We start from the raw sequence: 24,831 nt of genomic DNA on the forward strand, positions 1-24,831 counted from the left end.
GGGCACTCAGTGCATCAACAGCAGGTGACATCTCTCCGAGTTTCCCCTCCTTCCCCATTTACTAAACATTCTGATGCTTTTTGATGTGCACAGCGAGGAAAAACAAACTAAAAATAAAATCCCAATCCCTGACTTGATGTCTCTATACTCTCTCATTTCGTTTACAGCTTACACGACACTGCAGCACAAAGGCTGTGCTGCATGAGCTGAGCCCATTTGCAGCACTCCCAAGTGCTAAAGCTACAAACTATTTACTGAGATCTTTCCAGCCCAGCTGAATGAAATCTATCAGCCACAGTGCATTAGGCAATAAGCACTGTCTGCACCCCACACATTGAAATGAAGTATGCATTGATAACGTTATGCGGATAGTTGCTATGTTTCCCTAATTGCTAGCAGTTTACTACTGAGTCCTAATAAAAAACATCAAATCTAACCAGCAGTATGTTAGAGGTCTCTAAACTTCAACACAGTTTATCTGGATGTGCTGATTCTGTAATAATCTCATCCTCTAATGTTTCCAGCAACAAGCGTGAGGAGCTTACTATGAACCAACTACCGCTCTTCCAGCTCTGACCCGAACAGACCAAGGTTTGTAATGCAGACCAGACACTGCAGAATTTCTCTAGTGAAGACAAGAAAATTTTGTATCTAGGAGGGACAAACCAAGCTGCTTCTGCTCCCCATGAACTAATAACTCTCACTAAGAGCATGGTGAGGCAGGGGAACAGGTTGCCCAAGGTGGCTGTGGATGCCCCATCCCTGCAGGCATTCAAGGCCAGGCTGGATGTGGCTCTGGGCAGCCTGGGCTGCTGGTTGGTGACCTGCACACAGCAGGGGGTTGGAACTGGATGAGCACTGTGCTCCTTTGCAACCCAGGCCACTCTGTGATTCTGTGATTCAATATCGTTCAGAAGTTCCGAATACAGGAGCAGAATACAAACAGGACTGCAAATACACGCATTCAACAGCAAACCACACACAATTCTTTTGTTCTTCTATAGGGTTCTTCTATAAGAGTCATTCATGCACAAACACTAAATATCAACGAACAACCCCTCAGAGACAAGATCCTGAACCACTCCTTCTTCAAAGCAATTCAAGTCATCACCCACAGTTTTCACAGGTTTGCCCTCATTAAAAAAAACAAAAAAAGAAAAGAAAGAGAAAAAAGAACTAAACTTGAATGAAAATCTTCACACGGATTCCATGTTAAACAAAGTATTTTGCCAAGGGCGCACAACTGAAGTCATGGATTCAGGCAGGAGATTCCTGCTTACCAGCACGTTGACAGTGCAGCTCATGCGGTTCTCTTTGTTCTCATCATGCATGATGGTCCTGTAGTCCAACAGTCGCTCCATCAGGCGGACAACAAGTTTGACAAAAGTCTCTCCGCTCTTAGCGAGGTATTTGTGCTTCCTGCAGTGCTCCAAGAGGCTAAAAAACAAGCCAATTACACACGCCTTGTTAAACACACATAGAAAAAAGCCTTGACTCAGGTGCAACTTTAAATATTGCGCACCATTAGGAGATTTTAATTATTCCTGGGCTGCAAAGTTCATTGTAGTCTAATTGCCCTCTCTCCTGACTTCGCCACGACATAAATCTCGCCGCTGATCAACACTTACATTTTGTCAAATAACACTTTGTACTGTTCATCTCCTCTGCCTCCTTCCACTTCGTGATCCAGTTTTGTGATGATCTCATTTTCAAACTATAATTAAACAAAGCAAGCGTAAATAATCAGATGGCAAATATTTCACTTTATGACTGCAGTCTCAATGGCTCACAGATTGGTTGGGTATCTGGGTGAGATGTTTCGCCACTGTTTTAAAGCTTGATTGACTTTAAGAGTTTGCAGTTTCTGGTATTAGACCATCCACGATGATCTGCTGCCCTACAAGGATTTTTTGTTGAAGAAATCATTGGTCGTGTTGTTAAATGAAGCTTAAATATTTGCATTAGGTAAAACTAAATAAGGAGCTTAATGACAAGGATAAAGGGAGAGGAAATAAGGAGGAAAAAAAAAATATGACACAATGTCCCCTGCAATAATGACAGTAGAAACAATGGCAAAATAAGGGAACTGTGAAAGCTCCAGTAGAGATGACAGACAACACCAAAGGCTGCTCAGGCTGTTGGCTCACTCAGCCAACTGAACTCCCCAGCACTGCTAACATCCCATCTCTTTGTAGCATACAGGTATTGACCCTACTATGGCATGACTCAATAAACCCATTAATAAGGCGCTGCAGAGCAGGAAGGATCTGTTTCAAACAACTTGAAAGTAAATATTTTGATTGGGGAATTAACACAAACTTAAGCAGGCATTAGAACACATTTTAAACGCAATCTGGGTAATTCATAGTTTTAATGAATACAGAGGGTTTTACTGCTGCTGCTCTTTTGCTAGGGCTCAGATTAGGAATGAATTCAAACCGTGAGCAGAGGAAGGATCACTCTAGGTCTGCTGCCATGTGACAAGTCAACCTCGCCATCTAATTCCTATCTCTGCATTAAATAAGCATGGACATCAGCAGTGATTCAACTTATTGCCAAGAAACCTCAGCACAAGAGCCAGGGTGAAAAGAAGATCCTCCTGCAGGTGACTGTGACCCCATTAGTCAGAGCAGGGATGTATTGACAGAGCTGTTGGCTTCAGGTTTTTCATTGTCACTTGATTCAGCAGTACCTGACTATTCAGAGGAGAAGCAAAGGGCCACCTGTGCAAGAACAAAGTGTACTAACATTTTGTAAATGTCAAGAGATGTACTTTGCTTCTGCAGTTAATATTAACAGTATATCATATGCAAATGAAAACAGAACAGACTGCCTGGTACGACAGCCTTCCAAGCTAGGGATGCATTACCACATCTCCAGCCATGAGCTTTCCTTCCCTGTGCCACAGGTCCCCAGTACCCTAACAGCATTTCTTGCTCTTTATAAACTGTTCCCATCTCATAGGACGCCTGCTTTGTAGTGACAAGAACCCTAGCTCCTCTGCTAAAGCCACTTTCCACTGCCTATCAAAATGGGCTTTCTGTAAGTGAGAACACAGGCTTCTGCTGCACGTCTGAAGGTAAAATTTGACTTTTCTTTCACCAGGGACACCAGCAAGGAAGCAACAAGCACAGCTCCAAGAAGCTGTGCAATGGAAGTCACGTGCTGAAGATTTAGCTAAAATCTATGCTGAAAGATAAAATCAAAACCCATGTACCAAGAGGAAAAATCTCTGTGGAGCATCCTGCCAGCCCAGCAGTCTGCAGAGGGCTGGTAACTGACACCAGGGAAGGGACCACTGCCCCAAAGTGCCCCAGCTGGCAGTGCAGAGGGAGAGAGCCTGAGCCCCGCTCCTAGCCATAATGTGCCAAGCAGGGTGAGAATTGTGGAACCCCAGGGTGCTGCTGCCCCGGCCACTGCACACACAGCAACCCAAAGGGCAGGAGAGACAGCAGGGGATGGGTATTTTCCACAGGGTCAGCCCCAAGGGGAGTTGGAGAAGATGGGCTGTTATCTGCAGCCAGCAGCTGGGTTTGATTTGGTTTTAGAGATGCTGCATTTTTCTTGCCCACAATGCAAAGTTCTGCTGGCATCTTTATTTCAGCAAGGAGCGTGAGATCACATATCCCTTGCCAACAGACTTGTGTCACGATGAAACTCTGATGACAAGAGAGCATTTTTATACCACCTTAATTTATGTCACTTTGAGGAGGTGTAGCTCCGTCCACTGCCGGCCCTTCTGCCAACACGCCGCATCCTGCGCTCTGCCCACGCAGCCCTTTCTCCTCCAGCAGAGGTTATCATAATGTCTCTGTCAAACATCAAGCACACGCTTGCCCTTAGCTCTGCCACAGTGCCTTGGTCCTGAAACAACTGCTGCATGCACACGGTGAGGTAACTGTGAGCAGAACAGGATAAAGCCAGCAGCACAGGGGCTGAGGAGCAGCATCTCAGCCCCAGGGCTGGAGATGCTCACCTGCCCTCCTGCAGGGCCCTGCTCTGCTCGAGGCCCAGCAGCTGGGAACATGGGAACATGCATTCTCTGGGCAAGCTGAGACTGCGTACAAAATGTGGCTATCAACTATGAAGATGCTCCTGCCTGGTTAATATAAATCACTTTTAGGCAGAACTGCGCACTGGTATATAGAGCTTGTCTGTTTACATTACACCAAAGAACTGCAAAACACAAGTCACTCTGTGAATACCTTACCAGGCTCTATAGTAATTTGGGTGCTATTACTGTACTGTGAATACCCACAGGCAGATCAGAGCACTTGTCTCCATTTCAAACCCTCCACATTTTCTCATCATCATCTTCACCAACGTTCAGAGCCTCCTATCTTCAAAGCCCAGCCCAGAGTTTTCATCCTCTGCATTGGAGTTATTTTTCCATTCCACACGGCAGTCTGCCAGAATTGTCTTAAGAACAGAGAAATAAAAAACTCTGCTGTGAGAAATAAAAAACACTGAACTGTGAGTTCAGTGACTGTGAGCTATCATGATGAGTAACTGCAGAAAACGTCCCGCTCACCTACTGCTCAGTGCAAATTTGGGATACAGGCTAACAACGTGCACAATTCAGCCTAACTGTGAGCTGATAGGAAATCCTACCTAGAGACTGTGTGCTGCATATGGAGATAAAAATCAACTAAGTACCCAAACAACAATTCTACCTTAAACAATTTTTACTATTACGCTTGACTGTTTTGGAGATGAAAAACCAAAACCTCTGATGAAATAATGGTGCTCTTTATAAGCCCCCAAATCATCCACAAAAAACTCACAGGAACGCTGACTGGAACAGATCTCAAAGGTCATTTAGTCCAAACTCCCAGGTGATGCAAAATCATTTCCAACACAGAGCAGGCCAACTGTAACTCAGCCAAGTCCTGAAGATCTCCTTGGATGGCTGATTACACAGCCTCTCTGGGTAACCTGTTCCACTGTTGCACTACTTTATTTGTGAAGGAACGAATGGAAAGTGAAGTGAAATAAGGTTTTTAATACCACGAATCCATAATTCAAAAAATGACAGGGAAATGAGAAAAGGAAGAATAATGCAATCCACCTCCTCTAAGAGGCAACCCCAAGCTGAAACGCGTTCCCACAGTAAAAGGATGTGTCAAATAAAACAGTGAGGCAACGCAGCGATGAGAAGTCACAAAATTCATGTTCTCTAATGAGACCAGAACGAAATTGACTTTCCATACCAATGTGAAAAATGACACTTGCTGCCAGCAGGAGCCCCGTAGGTGATGCATTTTTTAGGAAGAGATTAGTCATATGAAGAAGAGCAATTACATTTGTCACACAGGACCACGACTATTCTTCTGATATCAATTTTACTCAAATCTCTGTAGGTCTGGGCTTTGTTGGTTGCCTCTTGGGTTGAACCGAGCTGTGGCATTTTGAGGTTTTTAAGGGAATGAACCATTAACAACATTCCTTGCTCTGTGATCATTCCTCACACCTATCAAGGAGATGATGTGGCTCAGATCACTCAACCCAGATGACTAAGCATTGCTTAACACAGTCCGGATTCCTTCTTCCCTCCATGGTTCAGACAGCTATGGCCTTGCACAAAAGGGAAAGAATGGGGCCATGGAGTCACATGAGCACATGGCTGTGGGATGCTGCATCGGGCATAAGATGAAAATATCTTCAACTTCCCTTTTCTTTCTTTAAACTTATAAGCATATAAAATAACACCAGGTAGGACTGCAATTATAACAAAGGAATTTACTCTCATGTGAATCATAGAATGGCCTGGGTTGCAAAGGACCACAATGCTCATCCAATTCCAACCCCCTGCTGTGTGCAGGTCACCAACCAGCAGCCCAGGCTGCCCAGAGCCACATCCAGCCTGGCCTTGAATGCCTGCAGGGATGGGGCATCCACAGCCTCCTTGGGCAACCTGAAGCACCATAATTTCACTGTTCCTGTTACAGCCAGTGACACTTGCTGAGGTTCCTTCTGGAGACCTAGCAGATATCTCTGGCACTAGTGATGAGCTAGATTCATATCTATCTGTTGGCAGCGAAAGCTCGAGGGGTGATGCTAGGAAGATTACAGGAAATTATTATCAACTTATCCTTGCAGCTGATCGAGATCTCAGCTTCCCTTTAGGATGTGTGCATGAACTTTAGCATAGAGTATATCCACTGTTTCATCTGTCTGTTACAATCTCTAACACTGAGGAAGCAGTGGTTACAAATCAATGTAAGCTACCAAGCATCTTCAAGTGTCTGCTCAACTGATCACTTTGGGTTTAGGTTTACCTACAGTGTGGGCAGGCCATAACTGCAGCACTGGCTGACAATTTAATCTAGCTGTGGATGAGGATGTCTTTCAATCCTCCAAGCTGCTATACATTTGTTTAGATATGGGATAATAATGAATTTGCTATATAAGATTCAAAGGACAGATAAACACCACTAATGCAGAAATAACACAAAGATCCTGTGAAACTTTGTTAGAAGGTCACTACAAAGGTTGTGACAATTGCCAGCAGTTTTATCTTCCATATCCTATTTTCCCAGAGCATCCTGGTCAGCAAACAGGTCCAGTGGCCATTTAATATGAAGAGATTTGGGATGTTTCTGGACTCACTGCATCAGATTTTTCCCTTCCTCTTAGGTGAGGGAAGAATACCAATATCCTGGAAGACCAGAAAATAAATAAAACTTAAACATTTACACTTCAACCACTCCTGTTCTGTGTTCAAATCCATAGCATGGAGGGGGAGGTTAACACAGGGTTCAGAGCAGGTAAAAAATACCTAAAATGGAATTATAGGTTGTAAAACGTGATAGATACTCAAGTAAATCAGCTAACTAAGAAGAATTATATCAGTTTGAAACTCACTGATAACCAACAAGAAATTACAGAGCAAATTAAAATGCTGGTATCACTGCCTCGATGACACTAGGATTTATTGTTAAATGCTGGAAATGAATTAAAAGGGTTTTCCCCTCATTTCTTCCCATCTTCCCTCATTTAATTCTCTTCACAACAGAACATTAGCTCGAGGTACTTTAGATGCAGCCATAGTTTTATTTTAGCAATCATCTGTATTATGCATTCATTGATTATGCATTTCTATATGATTTTGCATTATGCATTCATTCATTATGCATTTCTCTATCATTTTTCTATCTTTTTGGCAATGGCTCTATTATGCTAAGTGGCTTTCCAATTTGTATAAAATGGAACAGATGTGTTGTTCTGGTTTTGGGGCTCTTTCCTCAGACCATTACTTTTACACAGCTCCTTATTCTCACAGCGTAAGAACACAAGCTGTATCTTGCATGCTTATAACTCTGATGCTAACACCACTGGACACTTTGACAATCCTCCTTAATAATGCTGCTCAGCCTGAAAACCAGACATATGGGACTTGTAACTTCTGCATGTTCACTACTGCAGAGTGGGGGGGTTATTTTGGAGGTGAGGGCTGCTCCTTCTTTGTTATTTGATGAGACGTGTCATAACGTTGGAGAATGAAGGCTAGAGAAACGCTTCTGACTTAATCCCTTACCTTATAAATCACTTATCTTTGTCTCTTAAAATAATTACTTCTACTAATTTATATGCATCAGAACAGTGAAAAGGAATCATATCGTGATGCAGTGCTAAGTAAGAGATAGGGAGAACCTATCAATGTCTCCCTTTGCCAAAGACAAGCATCTCCTTCTGCCTCCTGCTTTCTCCACGGCATGTTTTGTACCACATCCTACACTTGCACCTCTCTATGAACTGGCTGAGCTCAAAATAAGCAGAATTAAATCAGCCACCACGGGTTTATAAAAGGCAAGTTAAAGTTTAGGGTAGGCAAACAAACCGGAACGTTCCTAAGAAATGGAACTAGAGGAAGTGACAGATGGAAGGAACAGGCTGCCAAAGTAAGAGGTTGGGGCTTTTAATGCTTCAAATCCCACATTTCAGTGGAATGACTGTTTCATGACAAACCTCCTCTCCTGCTGTCACCACGGGATCCATCACGCTCACCTGACCAGGCCTTGAGCAATCAAAGCAGCATTCCTTCATGGCTTCTGTGGCTCTGACATATTCCCTTTGATCTGAAGGGCTTACCAGTAAAACAAGCAAAGGGGAAATAGCAGAGTGGAGAAGGAGGCATTTTCTACTACGGGGAAGCTTCAGTCTCACATAGACTTTAGTATCAGATTCATGCTTTGAGGTACAGGCTACTTTGAAGCCTATATAACGCTTCAAAGCACCATAAAAGGGATAGGACAAAGATGGGTAACTCCAGCTTTTAATTCAGTCAGCCTTTAATTTAGGGGAATTTATCTTCTGCTTCTTCTCAGGGCTATATATAGTGGAAGAGCAAAATCCCCACTCTGCCTGTTACTGGTTTTACCAATTCATACAGAAATTAAAGCAGCCATGGGGAAAGCTGTCTGTTCAAAACACAAGCCATCACGGCATCACAGAAGTTCTGCAAATTCCTCCCACACACATCATGAGGTTTGCACATCTGCTGGAGAAGTGGAGCCAATTTCAACCCTTGCTGATGTGACTAATAAGGTTAGATAATTGGATTTCTGGCAGATTAGTTTAACAGCAGCCAACCATTCGGTTTTGAACTTCTCTTTAAAAGCAAGACTAGGCAGTAATAGTTGGTAGTTGCACGTACACACCAAAATGCTGTATGTTACATTGGCAGATTCAGTATGGAAACTTGCCTAGGTACTGGTAATATTTCAATTTTATATCTATGTCCATCATTTAGAAAACATCAAACACTACTGTTGATAAACAAGTTATTGTCTGAAAGACAGATGAAACAGTCAGAGTTTGGGAAGCTGAGGGGAATTGCATTTGTTTGGTTCTTTGGATCAGTTCCAGTCATACCTCAACCTCCATATGGCTGCAGCCAACTTGGATTGACACCGGCCTGTGATGCTCACAGTTCCAAACCTTTAGCACTAAGCCTTACCAGGGTCTGTAACGGGATGCTATAGGAAATCTCTTAGCAGGCAGACATGGGGTTTATGTGGCATTTTGAACACATCCTCTGCTGGCTGCACGCAGATGGCTCAGATGTCAGACAAGGTCTGATGCTGAACGGGGCTGACAAGTTACACCTGATGAAAATTCTGGAGGACCAAATGGCTTCTCTGCCTCACAGGTAAGGCCAGCTCCCCTCTCCTTGTTTGCAGAGGCAATGAGGAAGTAAACGGTGACCCAGTGACAGTGCACCAGGGATGACTGTCTGCAGAAACTGGACGTATGCAAGTCTGTGAGAGCTGAAAGGGTGCAACCCTGAGGACTAAGGAAATTGCTGGTGACCTTCGTGCCCCAAACACCCACCTCAAAGCCCCAGCACGCATATAACTACATTATCTGCAAAATTATAAATGGATGGATTGATTATATCATTTGACCTAATGGTTCACTCCAAATGCAATAAAAAAAGGTTTACTACCGCTGTACCTGTCACAGTGTTACATCCATAAAGAAAGCAGCAGTACTGACACAAGAAATACGTGTTGACTATCTGCAGTCCAGGACATACCTGACTTTAGCACCAGACATTTTTCTTCTCAAAAGGCAAAAACAATTGTGAGAAACATTTAAGATGCTCATTTCTTAAAATCACCTAAATATTCCACACGGAGCTGGTTTTCTTCCATCAAGAAAACACAGGGCCATAAATTTAGCTATAAAGTTACCCTCAGATTATTCATGATCCATATAATTGTACAAATAAAAAACGACAAGTAACAAAGAGAGCGTCTGACAGGAAGCAGTTTAAATGGCATCCCAGCGAGCATTTCAATCTTTACAGTACCATCAGAGTCAAACATAAGAAAGAATGATTATGCAGTAATTGGATGGATCCAAAATACAGTTCACAACCTTTCCATACAGCATCCAGCGCAAAACAAATCAAAGTAATAAAGCTGATGCAATTTCCCCATGTTTAAATCTCTTCACGCAGGCATTCATTTATTTTGGCTACAGATTAAGAGCTGGTTATGAATAACAGCTCACTAAAAAAATACAGAAAAAGATAAGACTTCCCATCCAAGAAAGAAAAATGGCAAGAGAAGAGAAGAGAAAACAAAGCGACGTGTCAAACTGTATTGCAAAGTTTTCAAAGTCATATCCTGAATGATCAGGAATTTCACTGTGTAAAGTAGCTATACTGGTTTATGTTACAAAACTACTTGACTTAACTAGTTTTACACTCACTCTATAAGTTCAAGTTTCAAGGGAAAGAAGGAAAGATGACGAATCTCAAGAAACTCTCCTTCATCATACTTGTCTCTCAAAAGCTTCAGCTATCAGTGTGTGCTTATTCAAGGGTTTCCTTCAGCATGCAACATGAGAATAGGATAAAAATACTCCGCTTGCAGTTTGGATGTTGCATTAACTATCTAGCAGGAAGAAATGCTGCCTTTGGTTGGTTAGCCTCTTTTCCTCTTCAAAGCAATAATAAAAATACGGTAATAGAATCAAAATTGCAAGATAGTAGAGATGATGAATTTGTACACATTACACATCATCAGGCTTCTCTTTGTCCAACTCAACTCAGAAGCAAACTCTTTCCCTAAGTCACAGTGAAAATTTAAGACAGATGTCTTTGCTGTCCTGCTGCATCATAAAGAAAGGTTTAATTTACCTCATGCAAATTTTGCCTTCAGTGAGAATTTAAAACCTTCAGATTAAAATTCTATAACCATTCAGAGTTACAGAAAATAAACAAATCCATAATTACATTTTTCTTCCAAAACAAATAGCAAAGCAACAAAAATTCATACGTTTTTGTCAACAAACAGCTAAATCCATCTTACTCCTTCAAATAGTTGTTGCTTACTGCTTACCATCTGGAAGCTTCTGGTGGAATGAAATTCACACTGCATCATATCAAAGAAGATGGGGATCGTAGCTTTTCGAAGCTCCGTCTCGGGGATGAGTGTCATTTCCAAGATAGGTCCCACCATTTCTGGGATGAACTTGATTTTATGCTGACCTTTAAAGGGAAGAAAAAAAAAATGCATTTCAGAGCTAATGAATGGCCACTGACTTGGTAGGAGATAATTGTTTTAAAAGCCATAACCATAAATTGTCATATAGTTCAAGCGCAAGACAGTATTTCTCAAGATTGGACTTGATTGGACAATTTCTCAAGATTGGACTGAAATTTGTATTGCAATTTATTTCTCAAGAGGTTAACTATGTGATATTATAAACCCAAGCAATGAAGTTGCTCAACCAGTAGCCAGGCTGGAACTTGCTGCGTTTTCCACAAATCATCTCACTCGCACACGTATTAAATTTCAGGGCTTCCTTTAAATATACTTTACAGATAGAAGGCAGCTAAAAGGTGCATTGCTTGCATTAACTTATTTAGGCTTCTGTATCTTCCACAGCGTACAAAATGTTCCTTGTGTCACTCTATCAAAATGTCACCATGAGTGCATGCTTACACAGCCCCGAGACACGAAGCTACATCTTAGCTAAGCTGACAATATGCCTCCTTTCTCCAGGAGTTGATCTGACTGGCTAACTTTATTTCATATTTATCTTCTCAACAGAAAACACGCCTCCCCCTGTGCTCCCTGCTACGTGCTCTGCACACAGAACAGAAAGGAACCCTTAACAGCAACACAAAGCCTAATAAATACTGGACTTGTTAAGAACACGTAGCTCCTGTTCTTCTGTTGCATGAGGTGCAGAGGACGGAGATTACATATTCTGCAAATGATCAACACAGCTCCACCAGGGAAAGATGCCTGTGCTGGGCAGTGTGAGGGCACCAGGAAGTTGTAGGCACAGGACTCAATGGTGGAAGTTCAGAAAACACAAAGATTCCAACCAGGACTTTGTAAAAGCCAAATAAACACTTCCAGGTATTCGTTTTCTCCCAGCTGTGGCAGACAACTACCCAAATCAGAGCAGCAGAAGTAGGCTTATTCTAACACAAAGTGCAAAGGAATGTATGGAAGACATTAGGAGTCCAATACCTTAAAGCACTGCACTGAACCTGAAAGATTATGGAGCTCATTTGGTTTTGTAATGCTACTAATAAAAAAGAATAGAAATTCACACTGGTCTGCATACAGTGCAGGGCATTCAAGGTTCAGTGGGTGAAGTTTCTTGCAAAGAAGAGGTTAATAGCTGCAGGCAACAGAGTGCTTTGGGAACACCTCTATGCCCTCAGTGCTGCAGGTGGGCTGGGCTGCCTGCAGGAGCCCTCAGCCCCCCCTGCTTTAACACTCTTGTTTCTCACTGCAGCTTATCAGTGGTACACAACACAAACACATCTCAATTCATTTAGATTCCATTGCACTACGCTGCCATAGCAGTAACCGTTGAAGTATTTAATTAGCAGCTTCACTTCTGACCAGAAGTAACATAAATCTGAGCAAATGTAATCAAGAAAAAATCCTTTAAAGATAAAACATGCTGCTGCTATTTTTTTTTTTTTTTTAAGAGGTATAATTTATGTTACTTGATTTGGCAAACTTCAGAATCCCATTAGCATTAACAATGCTATTAGGGTGAAGGAATGCTCAACCAAAATCACTATGCCATGTGATGCTCCAATGCTGGCTGCTGGTCAGGAACAGCAGTACAAGCAGTGCAGCCCTCTCTGCCTTCCTTACGAGCAGGATTACACTCAGCATCCCAGGTGCCAGTTTTCCTGTATTATGCCTGGGAAACGTCACAGCTGATACTTCTGAAAACAAATGATAATGACAAAAGCCATTACGTGTCAGGCACACATTCAATGTCCCAAGGTTCTCTGTGGATCACAGTTGTTTTTCTCTGCTTCGTGTGCAGGGACCCCTCCTCCCCTCAGAAAAGCAACAATTGAAATTGAGATGTGAAAAATGGAGAATTTGCAAAGGATTGTTATCATTTTTTTTTTTTAAATCTCCCACTCCCCCTTTTCCTCTTCTGAAGTGAAATGCACAGTTACCCATCAAAAGCAAAACAACTGAGCACCACGTCACCTCAACGAGGAAGGGATGACCTGAATGGAGACCAGGGAGAGTGTGTGCTGAGGCACCCACAGCATGTGCTTGAGGCCCGAGGGACCTTCCACCTCACACAGACCTGAGTCTAAACAGGGCACGCAGCAGCAGGCAGTGACACCATGCTGCAAGCCTGGATGATGTGATCTTGTGCAGTGTTATGCACGCAGCATCAGAGCACAAACCAAAGGCCATGGTCCTACTCTGGATGCTGAGAGCCTCCACTGCAGCTGCGTGTCACGCACAGCACTTTCTGACAAACAACCAAGCCATGAATTCTCCCTTTTCTTTTTCAGCCCCCCCTGAAGCATAGGAGATCCCACACAGGGATTTAATATATGACAAATCTGGAACAAAACTGCAGCCTCTCTTCCAAAAGACAAACTGCACATCTGTTTTTAAAACTGCATGCAAAACCGGGATTATTTTTTATTCTGACTACGTATAAAACTTTCCACAGTGGTTTCTGCCTTGCCACAACATTCTCTATGTAGACTGCTCACCCAACAGCACTGAGCTTCACCAATATGCACAGTGCTTTCTTTATCTGCATGATTTTCATTTCCCAGCTTCTAATCTACCTTTGGGCCACTGAACAATTTGTCAGCAGCCTCACCTCTGCCTTGGGTCAGCTGTGCACACATAGAACAAATTCAGAGTGTTATTTGCAATGACTCCTTTTTATATAACGCTCAAAGTTCAGGCCTATTTTTAACCCCAGCCTTCCCTCCAACAACATTAACATCTTCACCCAGTCCATTCTTGGTATCAGGACTGCGAAGGGAGGGCTGACACTGCATGACAGCACCACAGGTTTACTTCACCTTCAGGACCTTCACTCTTCTACCTTCCACTAGCTGGTTCAATCAAAGCAATGCTTTCTGGTGAGGGGTCTGGAGCACAGGTCTTAGGAATGGCTGAGGGAGAAGGGATTGTTTAGTCTGGAGAAGAGGAGGCTCAGGGATGACTTTATCACTCTCTACTGCTGCCTGCATGGAGACTGTAGTGAGATGGGGGTAGGCCATTGCTCCCATGAGAGACAGAATGAGAGGGAATGGCCTCAAGTTGCTCCAGGAGAGATTCAGCTTGGACACGAGGAAAAAAACTCTTCTACAAAAGAGTGGTCAGGCACTGGAATGGGCTGCCCAGGAGTCAGCAACCATGGAGATGTTCAAGGAACATACAGATATTGTACTGGAATGGATGCCCAGGGAGGTGGTGGAGTCACCGAGCCTGGGGGTGTTCAAGGAAAGACTGGATGCTGTTTTGAGAGACATGGTTTAGTGGGAGCTATTGGGAATAGGTGAACGGTTGGACTGGATGAGCTTTTAGGTCTTTTCCAACCTTGGTGATTCTATGATTCTATACTAAGGGACGTGATTTAGTGGGAAACAGTGGTGGCAGGTGGTTGGTTTGAATGGATGATCTTGGAGGTCTTTTCTAACCTTGGTGATTGTATGATTCTGTCCTGTCTTTCCTCGATCGACTCTACCATCAGGAATTTTTTTTGTTGCTTTTTCAACATCCCCCTGTTGAAAACATTAACCATTGGAAATTGGCATACGTGACCCAGCATCAAACTCCATTTTGTATAGCTGAGCTGCACTACGTAATGCTTTTCAGTGCAGCCGTTTGATTCCCTGCATTTACATCAAGACAGCCTTCTGTGCTCCCACGATATTCATCCAGGTCTAAGGTGCCTCAGTTCTAACTACACAGTGACACCAAATAATGCATTATTTTTAAAAGTTCAGGCTGTGATTCGGAAGGAAATAAGCCTACAGATACTAATATGCATTGCCACTGATGCATGCAGGAAAATAAAAACCTCACAGCACTTTCAGAAAGCCAGCACAGCAGGGGCTCTGCACGCTGGGACTACACTCCCCAAAGCCATCCTCACTGCTACTGCATCACAGCACACAAACCTAAAGCCTTCGTGAGCAAATCGAGCAAGGTATCAGACAGGACAGACACAGCAAGGGTTTATGTAGAAAATCTGTCAGTCTGGATCTCTCACACAGGGCTCCCTGTTTAAAACAAAATCTTTACCCCTAACTTACATTATTTAAAGTGTGTATGCACAGTTACCTATTGCTGTACTCTACTACACATGGTCCTTTTTCTTTCTTTCTTTCTTTCTTTCTTTCTTTCTTTCTTTCTTTCCTTCTTTCTTTCCTTCTTTCTTTCCTTCTTTCTTTCCTTCTTTCTTTCCTTCTTTCTTTCCTTCTTTCTTTCCTTCTTTCTTTCCTTCTTTCTTTCCTTCTTTCTTTCCTTCTTTCTTTCCTTCTTTCTTTCCTTCTTTCTTTCCTTCTTTCTTTCCTTCTTTCTTTCCTTCTTTCTTTCCTTCTTTCTTTCCTTCTTTCTTTCCTTCTTTCTTTCCTTCTTTCTTTCCTTCTTTCTTTCCTTCTTTCTTTCCTTCTTTCTTTCCTTCTTTCTTTCCTTCTTTCTTTCCTTCTTTCTTTCCTTCTTTCTTTCCTTCTTTCTTTCCTTCTTTCTTTCCTTCTTTCCTTCTTTCCTTCTTTCCTTCTTTCCTTCTTTCCTTCTTTCCTTCTTTCCTTCTTTCTCTCTTTCTCTCTTTCTTTCTCTCTTTCTCTCTTTCTTTCTTTCACCACTACTGCACCCAGAAATACGCAGGCAAAAAATAACCTTCCAGAGTTTGTATTTTACCTTCTAATTTCAGAAAATAAGTTTTACTTTTGAATGTGTGTCACAGCTAAAGGTCTGTCCGGTGAAAAGTTTTACCTCTGCAAGTATTACGTGCTGAATTTCTAAACAAAAAGTGAGGAGATAATTTGAGACTTACCCGCTCCAATACATAAATCAAAAGCCAAAGTTATTTGTTTCTGTCGAATCTTAGACACAATGGCAGGTAGCCATAAAAAATTATACGCTCAAGCTTATGCAAGAATTATAGCTTTCTGCTTTGGATTTTGTTTCTGAGCATATACATATTAAGAATTTGACCAATGTAGTGAAACTTCTAAAATAAAAGCATCAAACGCGCTACAATCAATTCCTCTGCAGAGGTAAGTCAGTATTCTTTCCTAATTGATGCTGTGACATACATGAGATTGGTGGAGAGCCAGAAGTTAAACATGATCAGCACTGACTATTTGTATCACAAAGAAGTGGAGAAAAAGAACTGTTCTCATTATGAAAAGTAAAAGGCCTTGCTGGATTGGGGTCCTGGCTCTGATTTACCTTTCTCCTGCAGCTTTTGTTATGAAGTGCAACAATTTACCAACTCCCTCAACATGTAAAATTTCAGAATTAATGATCCCAGTCGCTTAGGGAATGCACAGACATCAGAGCTAGAAGAGGTCACAGAGTCATCTTCCTGAGTAATAACAGTTTGTAAAGAAGAAATCAAAATTCTATCTAAAACTCCATCAAAGGCTTTCATGATAGCACAAAGATTGAAGAAAACACTGCCCCTCTATGCAGTCAATTCACAAAACACTGGTGGAACTGGTTAGCATCTCCCTGTTAATGGTGAAAAGCAGAACTCAAAGGCAGCTGAATAGCATGCACAAGAGCAGCCAGCGTCAGTGGCAGCAGTAAAAAGCACAACGTGCTCCACTGTTGATCCAAGTTTGAATATCAATCCAAGGTTGAATACAATGGCCATGTGTTAGAACAGCCAGATGCGTACGTACAAACACCTCCACTTCCAGTCTACTAAATGGCAGGAAAAGTACACCAGGTTTAAAAACTCAAACATGCCAGAGAAAGTAGGAAAAGTAACAGATGGATATGTGACTGTAAGCATAAAGCAGTGAAGGATTTAGCTAATAACCACCATGGAGGCTGCCAGCATCCTGAGCTGGCTGACCCAGCATCTGTTCTGGGGCTGGAACCATTACCTGCCTGTCAAGTCCCACATCAGCTGTGCATTATGCTTTAATCTGTTCTCCAGATTTGTGAAAGATGCTTCTAATAAAAAGTGAATTCAACTGCTCTTGGAAGGCTTTTTTTTCCATCATTCCAGCAGAGTGGATGATACCTCTGTGATATCAAATAATTGTGAACCTTGGTAACCCCTTCCTTTATATATGCTTATATATTTTTTCAAGCTTCAGCAACAACAGTTCAGCTGGAGATATAAGTCAAGTGGCAAATGCATTTATTTCTGATAACTTAAGGAACTTTTGATAAAACTCAGAACAGCTGAAGTGTCTCTGCTGTTAAGCCCAAGAAAATGAAATCTGGCAGATGAGTACACTCAGTTCACAGTAAATACTCCATTGCTCACAAAATTTAATCCCTGTATAGCTAAATTATACCCACAAAACATACCTGGAGTTGAGAAAGGTGTGCCTAATTTACCCACAAACTGAGGATGTCCAGCTTCCCATTCTTTGCTGATCACCCTGAGTCATTCTGATACAGCCAAACAAGACTGAAAATCAGACTTCAAGCTGAATTTCCAGGCAAAGCTACTGGCAGCCCTCAGATATCTTCATTTTGCTACAATACAATGGATCTAAGTGTATGTGTCCATACGCATATTTCTATATCCATGTATTTATTGAAAAAAAGAGCAAAAGCCCTCACTATAATTGTTTCTGTTTAAAATGAGGTTGAACGCCACAAAACGAAAATGAAGATACATAAACACTGACTAGTTATGCGTCTTCTCAGATGGTGAACTAAGTATGCAGAGGAGGCTTTATTTCTTACATCACTTGCTTCCTAGGTGCCTGTTTCAGGAGAAAGTAGCCTTGTTTCATCTGAACCTCCTTTAAACAAACACTGGCTGAAAGCATTGAGCAACAGGTGTTCATGCTACTTACCCAGATTGTACCACATGTCCCTGATTTCAAAACCAATCTGCCTTCTCATATCACCATACCTTAAAGAGAGAACAAAAAACATGACATATAAATAAGCAGAGATACATGACATATCAATAAGCAGACATACATGACATATCAATAAGCAGAGAAATTTGGTTTGAAAATCTGACCAATGTTCAAAAATGTCTGAAAGCAGAGGTCAATCTGTGCAGGGGGGTTGAAACTAGACTGCTCTTTGAGGTCCTTTTCAACCCAGGGCATTCAATGATTCTGTGATGATTCTATGAAATCCTCCAGGTGTGACCCTTATCAGTGACACTGCTCCACGCTCCCCCAGCTCTGCCACACACCTTCAATGCACTGATCTCTGCAGAATTCAACTGGGGCCAAAGGGAGAGGCAGACTTGCTCTTGGGATGCCCCAAGAGATGCAGCCCCAAAGGCTGCAGCTCGCCCTGCGCTCCGTGCTGTCTCTCAGAGATCATCAAGTTTCCATTTATGGAACGAATTTCTACTTACTGAAGGGAGAACACAAACATTCACCTGGGCAAACCTCTGTTTTTGGATTACCTAACCATCCTCTGGGACACGTGGGTGTTTGCAGAGATTAATTGTGAGCGTTTCCTACTTTCCAAACAGCGATGGCTGGAGGAAGCACGGCAGAGAGCTGCACGGCCTAAGGCTCTGTTTTATTTTTACACACATTCTTAGCATAACGTTGTCCTAGAAAATAAAACCAGGAGCTCCAAGTGACATCTTGTGTGAAATCATAAAGGAAGAGCTTTTGTGTTGCACATCATGGGGATGTGGGGTGCTGGGCCGAAGCAACACGGATGCTCCTTTGCCTGGAGGCCCAATGTCTCCTGTTCAGCTCTGGTGCCACCTGTGCCACATGCCCTCCATCACAGCATTGATGCCAGGAAAGCTTAATGAACACAAAAAAGCCTACTGACTTCATGCATTACGAGACCAGCACCATAAGCATCCTCCAAGCCTATGAAGGAGCTCCAACAACCCACTTGCTACACAGATTACTTACTGAAGACCATTAATTAAACCACAGGATGAGCAAACGGTTGTGTCTGGCAACTTGTGGAGTTTGTGTGGGATAACAGTGAGATACTCTGTCATTAATAAGGATTAATGATATTTCTCTTTATCATTCAGTCTGTAATTACCTAAGGTTTCAATCCAACATTTAGTAAAAAAAGTGCAGATTACAATAATTAAATTTTAATTATTGAATATTTAGCACGTTGAAATATGTACTTAGAAAAGAGGGCGAGCGAAATTGAATGAAGTGATTATTTATATCCCTTTGGCATAGAACTGATAGTTGTTTCCCCACAGCAATAAAAGTTAGTGCTTTCAACCACTTATTGCATCTGAAGAATTTACTGTCTTGGTTTTCGTCCCCCAAACACGATTAAACTGAAAATAACAACTCGCAAAATCATTATAAGCAGAGATTTACAATTTAGCAAACTTCATTAAGTATCCACTTCAAATGACTTAGTCTGTTTACTTATCTCAGTAGTGAGTAACATTTGTTGATCTCTCAGATTTCGTCAGTGAAATATGCTGCCCCACTTAATATCAGAATCACTTCCGAACATTTCCATCCAAGGATCTTATTCTCACAAAGAGGAAAATCAGTCTCCAGATGTATTCTAGGGGCATTTCCAGCTATCTGGCATTGGTTTTTGCTCAGATCAGGAGCCCAGTCAATAGGAGCCCCATTGGGTGGGCGCACCCCAGCTCTGCTCAGAGGAGGAGGGAAGAGAATTTGGACCCAGAGCTGCTGAGCTCAATCCCTCTGCTTTCTACCTGGTTGGGACTGCAGCACTTTGACTTCTGTCAGTGTCCTTTGCATTTATTGAAGAGTTTGTACCACTGATCTCATCTTGTGCAAAAACATGGCTCATGCATTCCAGCTCTAACAAAATGGGATTTATGTCACTGAACAAAAGCACCTTGATTTCTCTGTGCAAGTCAGTGGCTTTCATGCTATCTGTGGTATTTGTATCACTACTGCAAAACCCCAAGCTCTATTTGAGATCACTTTTCCACCAAACATTTAAATATTTTTGTCTCATCACAGCAGCCCCACGAGTCATGCGTACGTATCGAATCATAGAATGGCCTGGGATGAAAAAGACCACGATGCCCATCCAGTTTCAACCCCAAGCTATGTGTGCATGGTCACCAACCACCAGACCAGGCTGCCCAGAGCCATATACGATAGGACAGATCACACAGTGCTGAAAAATTCTGTTGTAACACTGTGGTAAATCACAGCTTCCAAAGGAAACAGCTCCAAACTCAGGATGGAGTGGATGAGTCTGAAGGGCAAAACTCAGCTGCTGGGGGAAAAAAAAAGAAAATAGAAAGAAAAAAGAGAGCCCTCTGCTTTTTGGTCAAAGAGTGCAGCCCACATGGTGCTGCCACTTCCAGCAAAACCCTTACAATCGCATCACACTGCAGCAGTGTGAAACTTCCCATTCTCACTGCAATATCTCACATCACAGTAACACACAAAAAGGCTCCAGTTCAGTAATACAAAATACACCATATCTCTCTATAGATAGAATATATATTACACATAGAAGAGGCTTGCTCAGGGACTCGGAGCTCTGAAACTGCATTAACTGTGGAAACTCGACTGAATATGGAAGCAAACTGCTTTTGCAGGCATTCTTTACAGGCACCACAGCACCGAAAGTGAACCTGCACATACAGACTCAAAATATTCAACCAGCTTTTTCAGCGCTCAGTCAAGGATAAGGGTCCTCTGCACTGGGAGCCCAAAGAAATTTGGGGAGAAATGCACACACGAAAATATTCACACTGCAATGTTTCTTCTTTCCTTTCATTTGCTGTGGGGTTCTGAAGTAAAATCACACAGCTTGAGCTGCTCAGTCAGAGGCAGGCAATGCAACTCCTTCTATAAGCAGGGGAGCAACACGGTTACGGCTCTACAAAGCCAGTCCTTAGGGATAACACAGGGATATGGGCTGCAGCTGGGGAAATTCACCCTAACAGGCTGTCAGGCATTAAGCAATAAAGAGTGCCCACAGAATGAGAACGATCACAAAGCTGAAGTGATTTAAAAATGCAGCTTTGTAATATGTTAATACTTCTGAGAAGTCTTGACTTCATGAATATCCCGCAGTATAAAATACTGTCTTCATCAGTAATGAATCATGTAATTTAGATCTTGATTCAAGGGTAGAAACACACGCAAGGCTTGATTCATGTTTTTAAAAACCAACCTTTCATTATACCATGATTGTGTCTCAATTTGAATAGATTTAGCTAAGAAATTAAACTAAAATTATGTTAACAAACCTCAAGTTCTTGTCCACAATTTAGGTGACGAATAGGACTTACTTGTTAAGTATTTTTGCTCTCTTAGCACTTGAAAAATTCTCCAGTTGCAAGGACTCTTGCGTGAGAAAAGCAACGGCGAGGTGGAAGTAGTTGTTCCAAAGCTGAAAGGACCCAGAACGACAAGAACAGGTACCATTAATTCTCTGAAATGTTTCTCTGCACATCCACAAAACACCTTAGAAGAATCGAAGTCATTCACATAAATATTTAAAGGTGAAAATAACAGACACTACACAGGCATTGTTTCTTGATGTATTTAGTACATCCCCCCGCTGCGTTCATCTTCCCATGAAACATCTCCCATCTACAAATCCTGATCGATTGCATTTGGCTACATAAGTAAAATAAAATATGAACACATAAATATGGGGAAAAGATAGAAAAGGATCTAGGCTCAGACCCCACATTCGAGTCAACAGCTCTAGCAAAGCACCTGTTAATGGCTCTTTACATGGGTTGAGAGTGATGGGACAAGGGGGAATGGTTTTAAACTGAGACAGGGGAGGTTTGGGTTGGATATGAAGAGGAAGTTTTTCACCCAGAGGGTGGTGAGGCACTGGCACAGGTTGCCCAAGGAGGCTGTGGATGCCCCATCCCTGCAGGCATTCAAGGCCAGGCTGGATGTGGCTCTGGGCAGCCTGGGCTGCTGGTTGGTGACCTGCACACAGCAGGGGGTTGGAACTGGGTGAGCACTGTGCTCCTTTTCAACCCAGCTCATTCTGTGTTTCTATAACTTGTCTGGAAAAGGTCCTTTTCCCTTTTTGCACATCCGGAGGGAAATGAGGAGTTCAGTATGGTACTGTGGGATAAGACTTGGTGCTGTTGTAAGCAGAGAACGACAGTGGAGTGTAAGTGCTGAGGACAGGACAACTGAATGGGTAACTGGGATTCCAGGGTTCACAGTCAAAACACAGACAACAAAATCGTGTGGCACATGAGGACATGGACATTGGGCATGGTGGGGATGGGCTGGCAGCTGGACTTGGGGAATCACAGAGGTCTTTCCCAGCTTTATTAATTCTAGTTGTTTGGGACAGAAGTTTATTACACTATTCATATTACATCCCAAGACGCTGTTTGGTATTTTGATAATTTTTTTCTTACCTGCAACTCAAAGTTGGCTTGATCAAGAAATTTTTTGTTTAGCATATCTGCATACTGATTAATTGCTCGCAGGAAGACTCTGAAAGATCAAGAGAAAATTACATAATTACACACTCTTCGGTGGCACCTTTGTACGTTTGGCATTCCAATTAGACAAAAATGGGAGTCTGTCTGGGAAGTGAGATTTGTAGCTGTTACTTGAAAAGCAGTGTGATCTCACCACTGTTGAGCACACGGAATTATATGCAGATGTTCTCAAAATTAATCAAGCAAATTCGCAGACGCGGGGTAAAGAAACATAAGGGATGCTTTGGATAAAAATCACTTGTCTTTAAAATATCTCATGATAATCAGGAGATCATTAAACATTCAGTTTATTAGAGGAAAAATGAAGTTGTTTCTTCCCCCCCCCCCCTTTAAAGTGGCAGCATCTGAATGCTGCAGCTCACCAGAACTGAAACTGGCTCTATTTTAACTTGCAGGTGAAGCAAAACGTGTTTTCAAACACATGAGACAGACACTGTTTTACTTACAGAACAAAAACACATTAAAAAGCTGTTGAAGGACAGTCTTCAAAATGTTGTGCAATGTTCTACTTCTAAAATGTTAATTTAATACCCAGTACAGTTTATTGCTTCTCTAAAAAGGTTGCTTGTTAAATTGCAATAGGAGTTGGCTTGACAAGCTTTAAAAATAAAACCAAATGGTACAGTATAAGTAGGTCACTACATATTCATGGTGCTGAAAAGTAAACATATTATTCTCTGGTATTCTAATCTCCATTTTCAAAATAAACATTAGATTCCTCCTGAAAACTTTAAATTTATGCTATGGAACTGCCAGCTAATGCCCAGACAAATGAGCTTGTCTTGGGAGCAGGCTATCTGTGATACAGATTTATGTCCCTTAAAGCTCTAGAAACGATGAAGACCAATCATGACACGTGTAACCTTTCTTTCCTTTTCCCCAAAAGCAATCTTTAAGAAGAGACTGGCACTACTGGATGCAAATAAGAAAATTAATCTTCTACAAGCTGACAAAAATAAAATAAAATTGAAACAGCAGAAGGAGTTGGAACTTTTATTTGAATGTAAGATACCTACTGATCTGTCCTGAGAAAAAAAGAAAAGAACTTCTAGCTAAATGCTTGGTTGCCCAAATGAAATCAAACCTCACACCGAGATCAGGACGGGAGCAGAGATTATTCACGTATACAAAACTAACAAAACAAGGCACTAATTGTCACACGGTTGGGATGCATCTGTACTGTAAAATCAGATTCGTCCAATAGCAGGAGAAGAAAAGTATCCAAACATGAACAGAAAGATTGTTTTATTTTTTTTTTTTTTCCTGGTAGAAGCATGAAAGAAAACGTAGATAATGAAATAATGATTAAATAGCAATGAATATGTAAAAGCAAAAGATATACACACGCATACATAGATATGTTTGTGTGTCTAAATACATAAAAATATACATATCTATATATGTATACATACATTTCATAATATTGCTCTTTGTACCTCAAGATCTCACATGCATCCGTGCACTTGTACCCAGCACATGCAGAGATGCATTTCAGGAACAGCACTTCCATGCATTATTCACCAGAATCTTTGTCACTGTATATATTTGGAAACAACTCCATTAAGAGATTTTATAAACGAGATGAATTCAGCATACACAATAACACGCTGCGGACGTGTTTTAGATCTATGATTCAATTACTGAGCTGTAGCACGTACTAAGATTGAATCCAATGTTATCCCTGTAACCAGAACACCACCAATTCTGTCTGTAGATTTATGTCCTGTTTTGTTTTGTGCTTTTAAGGTCTGACAATGCTCTGAGGTCCAAAACTCTTCCCGGAAGGATCAGCAACGTACCAGCAGGAAGAGCTCGCTGATGCTCCTCGTCCTACCAAGATAAAATCAGTTCCAATACAGGGAGGATTATGCTTCCAATTTAATTATGTTGCCTCAAGACATCACTGTAATGTATTCAATCTGCTCCATCTAATTAAGCTTTGGAACAATCTCATTACTTTATATACCATTATTTTTCTTCAAATCGTAGCTCTCATTTTTCTCCATGTTCATTCAAGTGACTACAAATAAACAACAAAACAGTGCGGAATCTACTGTACACTGCAACAGGAAAAGGGACCAAACCACAACACATCTATAAAACTGTAATTGTAAATAAATGCCACCACTCACTCGCAGCCCATATGCTATCCTATAACTAGAGTGCTCTGGGAAAGCAGGCATTCTCCCAACCTCCTGCAGTAGAACATCAGAAAAAAAAAGAAAAAAGGAAAAAAATGTAGAGATTTGACTGTTGATTTTTTAATTAAGCCCCATTTTGGTTTTCATTTAATTTGACGTTACACTCCATTCTATTACCATAAAAAGTTACACAGTGGAATAATCAGAGACCAGTTGAACTCCTACTACCTCCTGGCACCATTAAAGTCACCACAATGGTTTCTCTCATCCTGAGCTCATAATGCATCCCAACTTCTCCTTTACA

At 41.8% G+C, this 24,831-nt stretch overlaps 1 protein-coding gene across 2 annotated transcripts in view; it reads right to left on the minus strand.

Moving 5' to 3' along the window:
• Positions 1-24,831, minus strand: part of DOCK1 (dedicator of cytokinesis 1) — a 273,286-nt gene that overhangs the window by 57,641 nt on the left and 190,814 nt on the right. For both annotated transcript variants that reach the window (XM_052677007.1, XM_052677006.1), the window contains exons 30-35: positions 22,300-22,378; positions 21,196-21,296; positions 17,804-17,862; positions 10,851-10,999; positions 1,629-1,714; positions 1,281-1,437 (exon numbers count right to left, since the gene is read on the minus strand). In XM_052677007.1, coding sequence (XP_052532967.1) covers positions 1,281-1,437; positions 1,629-1,714; positions 10,851-10,999; positions 17,804-17,862; positions 21,196-21,296; positions 22,300-22,378 — 631 coding nt within the window. The remainder of the gene's footprint in view (positions 1-1,280; positions 1,438-1,628; positions 1,715-10,850; positions 11,000-17,803; positions 17,863-21,195; positions 21,297-22,299; positions 22,379-24,831) is intronic.

This window comes from Tympanuchus pallidicinctus, unplaced genomic scaffold, assembly GCF_026119805.1.
Source record: "Tympanuchus pallidicinctus isolate F22 unplaced genomic scaffold, pur_lepc_1.0 scaffold16, whole genome shotgun sequence".
Taxonomy (NCBI): domain Eukaryota; kingdom Metazoa; phylum Chordata; class Aves; order Galliformes; family Phasianidae; genus Tympanuchus; species Tympanuchus pallidicinctus.